Source organism: Colossoma macropomum, unplaced genomic scaffold, assembly GCF_904425465.1.
Source record: "Colossoma macropomum unplaced genomic scaffold, Colossoma_macropomum, whole genome shotgun sequence".
Lineage (NCBI taxonomy): Eukaryota > Metazoa > Chordata > Actinopteri > Characiformes > Serrasalmidae > Colossoma > Colossoma macropomum.
In genome coordinates this window covers 15,247,952-15,255,645 of record NW_023494786.1, presented here as the reverse complement: position 1 = coordinate 15,255,645, position 7,694 = coordinate 15,247,952, and the positions used below count along the sequence as shown (strand labels likewise).

The 7,694-nt window shown below is 39.4% G+C and overlaps 1 protein-coding gene across 3 annotated transcripts; it reads left to right on the top strand.

The window, feature by feature from the left end:
- tp53i13 (tumor protein p53 inducible protein 13) lies at nt 1–7,694 on the top strand. 3 transcript variants are annotated; one of them, XR_005006558.1, is made up of 11 exons: nt 1–630; nt 1,394–1,465; nt 1,659–1,694; nt 1,996–2,054; nt 2,514–2,592; nt 2,953–3,081; nt 4,109–4,294; nt 4,409–5,105; nt 6,289–6,440; nt 7,400–7,437; nt 7,558–7,694. XR_005006558.1 is itself a non-coding variant. In XM_036562010.1 (9 exons), exons 1-9 carry the CDS (start codon nt 529–531, stop codon nt 6,402–6,404), a joined length of 1,476 nt encoding a protein of 491 aa, XP_036417903.1. In that variant the 5' UTR covers nt 1–528; the 3' UTR covers nt 6,405–7,694. The 3 variants fall into 3 exon arrangements, 1 of the variants encoding a protein (XP_036417903.1); XR_005006557.1 differs by having other exon boundaries at nt 6,289–7,437; XM_036562010.1 differs by having other exon boundaries at nt 6,289–7,694.

Genomic DNA, 7,694 nt, shown 5'->3' with positions numbered 1-7,694 from the left:
AGTGGCTTTATTTATCAATGACGTAACGAGTGGACCTGCGGATCGGACATGTTGTAGATTTACAGCTTTCCGAAAGTTCAGCAGCGCTCTGGCGGATGATGAACAGCTGTATCAGTCTGCTTCGTGATATTTCAAACTATGTTTTAAGTCGACTGACTTAAAGTGGAGGTTAGAGCTGCCGTCTGTTCACTCTCTCTCTCTTTCACCAGCCAGTGAGCCACATTTACTGTTACCGTTACTGGGCCCTTACAGTGGGAACACACGCTGAGCTTTCCAGAGCTGTAAAAACTGTGAAAGTCCTCTTAAATACCTTTGCGGAGCTGAGGGACTGAGCGGAGTATGGATGTCCATGGTTTCCATGTCTGTGCACACAGAGAGACCGCGAAGAAGTGCCTGAGAGGAAGGAGAAGAAGAACTGAGCTGCGAGTAGCAGCTGGTGGAGCTCAGAGCAGCAGGCCGAGCTTCATGAGATAGTTTCATTACTCCTGAGTGGCTCCAGCAGCTGTTTGTGGATGTTAATCTACAGTTATGAGGCTCAAGGCAGTGACTTTGTTGTTGTATGGACTTACATGGCTCTTTCTGATGAAATGCTGCAACTCCAGACCGAGTCAGGACTGCGACACCGGCCAGGTCTGAGCTTACGGTTCATCTAAACCACATTTACCCACTGAAACATACGGAGTTTAGTCTTGTCTGTTTTACTGATGCAGCTGTGTATTGGAACATAGTATTACTAGTGATTCTGTTTGATAGTGAATTTTTTACTGTTATACATATTTACGTGTTGTAACATCTCATTAACCCATTCGTGCCCAAACAGTAATTATTCCGACTTATCTAAGTCTTAAGTGATAACTTTTGTACAGTTGTATACTCGTATAGTTAAATCTGTCAGTACACATTACATTTTTATGTTTGCATGTAATTTTCATTGTTTTATTCACAGGCATGTTTGAATTTTCTATTGTATTAAGAATCAATATTTCCATATGACCAAAAAGACTGAATGTAATGTGACATTATTAACATACCATTATGCAATATAACATTTAACAGTGTGAGTTAAGTTAAAAACTCATTAATTTGAAAAAGTAAAAATAAGTTAACGCATCCTCTAAAGAGAACACACTTTGCACATTTTAATACACAATTATTGTTTATTTCTGCTGAATTTAACACCGGGGGGGGGTTTATGTTGACCTATTTATTATGTTAAATGCAAAAAAAATAGAAATTGTGCACTAAAATTAACAAAAAAAAACTAAATATGAGTATTTTCTCTTAGAAAATGAACAAAATATGTAATGACTGACATGTAAAGAAGGACATTAATGGGTTAAATGATGCTGCATAGCATCTTTCCTGACTTACTGTTGTCAAATGTTTTCCAAAGACAAAGCTGGAGACAGATCTTCCTCAGTCTGATGAGCTCACGTGCCCGGAGCCGTGGCCACACTCAACTCTGGTAACTCTTCTGATCATACACAGTGAATGTAGGGGGAGCAGCATAAACTTTCTAAAATTAAGTTTTCAGTTATTGAGCCCTTAGGGCATTTATAGGTGAGTTATAATGGAGGAGTGCTGATATTTTTGTCTGTATGAACCTTGTCCTCTAAGAGAATTTGACCTAATTGTTTATCTCTCCCCTGTTGTTGCAGAGGCTTGCTGATATTTCTGTCAAGCACCCCCTTCAGGTAAAAACATTACATATTCATCCCTCCAGCCTTAAATAACCTGCTGATTATAACAGTGGTTTCCCAGCCTCTTGTCTGTTTTTCCCCTAAATGAGTGATTGACTTTACAGTTGAAATCAATGGCTGTTGTTCTTAAATAATATCTTGACACTAATAATGCTGGATAAAAACAAAACAACTCAGAGAACGGCACTGTTTCACAGCTTTTCCAAAAGATCAAGTACTTGCAAAGGGAAACAAATAGGCTATGAAAATGTGTCTGTCATACATAATGAGTTCTTATTGGTGTTTTTATCCTTAGCCAGCTGAGCACATCTGCATGAATATGCCCATCAAATACAATCACACCATTCCAAACAGGTAAGCCTTATACTTACCTACACTGCATTTCCTTTAAAGTTAACCTAAAAATGGACTTTTTTTAACATGGTAGTTAATGCGTCTGGTTGTGTTAAGCATGATCATCATACCATACCATTTAAAGGACAGAACTGTTGTTTTTCTGTAATCTTTCAGCAAATTGTAATGACTGTTTCCCACCTTAAAAACAGTGTGTACCAGCAGGTGGGAGAGCAAGATTAACCAATAATATCATGTTTTGCCATTCTCACATATCACTGAGCTAAAATGCTCAGCTAGCTCAGAGACCACATTTCACCTGGAAATATGCTGTGGTATCAAAGGAAAATACAGTACAATATGATTCATGCTGCTTTTAAGTCACATTATTAGTGAATACTAAATATTGAACATTATTTGCAAAGAACGGCTGATGTACATATGCAGGACTTTATGTTGTTGGTATTGATTTGTCCCCAGTGGAGCTCACAGGCCTGTGGGAGCAATGAGCGGCGAGTACCTGTACTGCCCCCCTCAGCGCTGGCTAAACAACCTGAAGGTAACCCACACTTAGGTGAAGCCCAGCTAATCCAGCACACAGTCATGTCTCTTTAGTTCAAACTGAAGATTAGCATGTTTGGACATGCCTTAAGAGCTCTGTAAGGAAATGCTTATCAGTAACAGTTTGCTTGAAGCAGGTGTTTGCCAGTCCAAATTGTTCCCTGAATGTGTTTGTTTATTTGGCAGATGTTGACTGTTAGAGTGAGTGAGGTGTGTTTTATAGGTGGGGTTTCCATGAGTGCTGAAAAATGTGGTGTGTTAATATGAGCCAATTTTAACAGCCAAGTGATCAGATGAGCCCAAATTCTAATCACGCTTTTAGGATGGACTGAAGCTGTGATGTGTCCCTCTGCCCTAGGATGGCGCAGCAGTGCTGCTGTATCACCCCTGTGCCTCAGAGGATGCTCGCAGGGGTCTGGCTTTGATGGCCCACTCCTGCCTTCCTCATTACATCCTCACAGCTCACCCCCAACTCAGCCAACGCAGAGTGAGTCATTCCTTCACACTGACTCATTAAGAGACAAAAATTAAGTTAAGAAAATGCTGTAAGGAGTAGGGCTGAAAATCTCTGATCTCGATTTAATTACAGTTGTTTAGGAAGCGATTACAATGCAGCTTGGAATCTCTACTTTCACCTCAATCCTATTAGTTTGGTATTATTCAGGATTGCTTTTAAAAACGCAGTGAATACACAAATGTGACTCGATGAACAGTAATGAAATATAGACAATAAGAATAGTCTATAGAATAGAAATTATTTTGGTAGTGAGTGCATACTATATTGAATATTATTATTAATTATAATCAGGGATGCACCAATACTGGATCTATGGGCTGATGCCAAGAATTACTGAAAGGATAAATGATAATCAAACAATTTGATAAAATACCTCTTTGTTTTCCAATTTACATGCATTTTCATCATTTTATTATACTTGTTTTCCACCCTCACAAAATTCTAAATTTCAAGTAATATGCATTTTTATCAATCCCATTTTCATCATTTAATTCTGCCCCTCATGCATATCTGTCCATGCATCAACAATTCATAAAATGTAGAAACTGGGACTACAATTACATGGATTGGCAATGCAGAGAAATAAAATATTTATCTTCATAGGGTTACAAATGGAGAAAAACGACTAAAATGCTGACATTTTAGCACAGTAGCCCAACATCACCTAAACTCTCAGCTTTACCGCAGTACAATAAACACGTCTTCAAGTATCAGTTTAAAATATGCCAGATTTAAACACCTGTCCAATGTGAATAATGTTTTTAAAGCAATTATCTGCTGATACCAGTATGACTGTGATATCATCATGCATCCCTGATTGTAATCAGTTGTAACATTCCTAAATCAGTGGTCATCCATGCAACACAATGCATTTTTACACTCCTGTTTTACAGTGTCAGTAATGCTGTTTTTATTCTATGCGTAAGCAGTGTTAAAACACCGTGACTGCTTTCCAGACTGTTTACGTTAACTTTGCCTTGTTGTCATTTTCCGTCAGCCTTTTGCTTTGGCCTCCTGGGGTCATACACTAGAGATGTCCCATGTGACCTCATCAGGAGTTTGTGAGTGGTTGCTCACAGCTTTTTCCAGCCTTAATCAATCCATGGAAAGCCAACGACCAAAGTACAGCCTGTTTTTGACAAAGGCAGCTCCTGTGGACAGAGTTCTGGGTGTTACTGTAAAGGTAAGAAGTCAAACATAGTCTGTTCGACACTGCATGCGCATTCGACTGCTAAAAAAAAAAGTCATATATTTTCAAACAGCAGCATTTACTCAGTTATTTCTCTCTGTCGTACAGTCTCTGAGAGCGTGCTGCGTGGAAGCTCTGTCAGCATACGAGTGGACTGCAGCGAGATCGAGGAAGAGCCGGGCAGCCCTCCAGACCCAAAAAAGGGAAGTGAAGAGGAAAGATGAAGCAAAACTGTCTGAAAATTCTGCATTTAACAGCTCAGAGTTTGAAAAGCTGAACTCTACAAAAACACAAGTGCTGAACATTGCTGAGGATAAAGAGACACTCTCGACTGACTCTCGTGGTAGCCATGTTACATCCGCCCTCCTCGCTGCCATAGAAACAGATGAAAGGACGACAGCCGCTCAAAGAAAGCCGACCAATAGCCACAGTAAAGGTGAGACAGGACAGGAAGAGGTGGTGGGGACTTCAAAAACAGATGTAAAGACTTACAAGAAGACTGAGCTGGAAATTCAGAAGCACCGTGTTAAAACTGATACAGAGGAACAGGGTGCTAGAGGTGGCTGTGGAGGGCCAGGTCAGTGCAGAGCTCCAGACACAGCATCTCCAAAAATAGGTGGGCCGCTGCGAGGCCACAGGATTCCTACACCGCGCACTGATGAGGCCGTGTGGGCGGCCGCAGCACTGGGCTTTCTCTTAGTGCTGCTCACACTCTCTGTGCTCCACACACGTCTTTACCGCAACTGGCGCACGCCACCCAGCCTGTACTGGCACGAGACTCAGCAAGACTACGAGAGCGTGGCAGGTATGCATGCATACGCTTAAAATTGATCTGTGTTTTAGTAGGAATCAGTCATTTTCACATTTAAATTGTAGTTCACCGGTTAATCATTTCCACTCATTCTGTTCAGGTTTATTTTTAAAGAAATACAAAATGTGCCATAACCTTTGCACAGACTACGTTGTATTTTTCATGTACAGAATTCTGTTAGAGGATGTGTGCTAATTTTCACTTAGAAAATCAACAAATCATCTTTTGACCAGGATCGTCCAAACTTTTAAGAGAAGAACATTATTAAACATTTTAAAGCATAGTTATCAACAATGTTAAGTGTTTTTTTCTCAGTTAATAAATTTTGTTCTGGTTCATTTTTATAGATTCAAGTGTTAGAAATTAAATGTATTTGGATCGTTCTAAAGAGAAGCCCCACCCCCCCCCACCCCCCCCAGCATTCCGTTATCCCTCTCAGGCTAAAACAGGGGTTCCCAATTCCACTCCTGGTGAACACACACAATGCACATGTTTGTGCTGTCCCTCATTTAGCTCAGTTAATTCAATGCATTAGCAAATTAACAAGCTTCTCATGTGCAGGGTCAGGTGTGTTAGAGTAGAGAAAACACACAAATGTGCAGAGCTTGAGGTCCTCAGTACTAGGACTGGAAACTCCTGGGTACAAAATAAGAGTAATTAATACCGTTCTTCTGATATAGCCTAGCATAATATTCATTTGGCCTATTAAAATGACTAATAATAAAATAAACAACAAAAATCTGAGTTTATTCAATATGTTTAAGTTTAGGGGTGTCAAACTGAATTCCTTCCAGGCCGCAGCTCAACAGTGTTTAACTGCTTAATTACACACACTTGTTTCAACTCCTCAACTAAGACCTTCATGAATTATATACAGAGCATTAAAAGAGGGAAAAACGCTAATTTCTACAAAGCTGTGTCCCAGAAGGTGCCTAGTTTGACACCCCTGATTGAACTGAAAAAAAATAATGTTATTAACCGGAAAACTGCTTTTTTTAGGATTTATTTTTCACTCTTAAAGTTGAAAATGATTTTATTCTGATTTTTGCTGACTATGAACAAAAGTTAGCTTTTAGTTTTCGTTCCTTCTAACAGCTTCTAATTCCTGTAAATAAATATTGAATGATTTTCACCATTTACTGCAGAAAGCTGTAACACAGGTGGTGTTGTGTTGCAGATATCATTCGAAGGAGATTGAGAATGGTGGGGAGGAGGAAGAGGAGAGCCAGCCAGAGCAGGAGACAGGAGTGCCCCCTGCTGCCTGACTCCAGCACTGACAATGAGTCGGACTGATTTGCTCACTGCCTTGAGCGCTCTCTGCCTTTACAGGTTGACAACACTGCTTATTTGTGTGGAATATACACAAGACAAGGATTTCAATCACAGAGACTGTAACAGGTGCATTCATTCCATACCAAGGAGATTCCTAAGCATGAATGCTATTCTGACTTGAATTTAGGCATAAGTTTTATTGAAGCATTTCAGTTATCGCTGAATACTCATTAAAAAAGTTGTTTTTCATGGTATAGTTGAAGGTAGTTCTTGGGACATTTTGCAAAACACATTTGCATGTCAGCCAAGAAAGGAAGGGAAAAAAGCACAAGTTTTATTATTAAGTGATGCATATCTATTTTCCTGAAAATAAGTGTGTCATATAAACATAAGCAATGGGCTCTTGCTCTTGTGTATTTTGAACTCTTTTTATTACCTGGTGAAGAAGAAAGTTTTGGTTTGGTATGCCATAATACAGGGTATTGCATTTTTGCATGTGTACGGTCGGTTACTGATACATGGCATTGCACTTCGATAGGCTAGGATGGATTTTTTATAACAAGCCTAGAAGACTCTCTTACAAGAAAGGTGTAGAAAGTTGTCCATACTAAAAGTGCACTGTAAGGTCCTCTCTGCTGGTGAGGATGAGCAATCTAGAGTTCTTTGTAAAGAGAAGCAACAGGACTCACCAGGAGATGGCAGCAGTGCTGCAATAGACAGATTCAGTGAATAATACGCAAAGACAGAAATACTGTAGACACTATATGTCCAGAAGTTTGCAGACACCTGCCTATCCACAGTTTCTTCTCGTGTCTTATTGTGTCAACAGTGAGTGCACCTTAAAGCAGCTGCCCTCACTAATTAGAAGAGCTGTCTGGATACTTTAGGACACACAGTTTATCTATCACAATGAATTATATGCCAAATACTAATAATTTAAACGATGTGACACATCTGCAAATGCCAAATGTGGAGTATTTCAGGATTCTAACACATTTCTAAATCTTTTTTTAAAGGTACATGTAATGCAATTGCTGTATTAACTATTCACATGGTAGGTACAGTACATGCCTAATATCAATATCTTGTCAAAAGCTTTTCATATATTGTTTGGCACATATTGATTTCATTGAAGTGTAATAGCTTCTCTTACATTATCATTTCTCTTCACCAGGTTTTAAAACATGGGACCGTACGAGATTAAGAGTGCTGATCTGGGATCAGATCTCTTTACCATGCAATCATAGTCAATTGTGTTTTATGCTGATAAGTACAGTTTTTGTACTGTAAATAAAGATGTTTTTGGAGTGA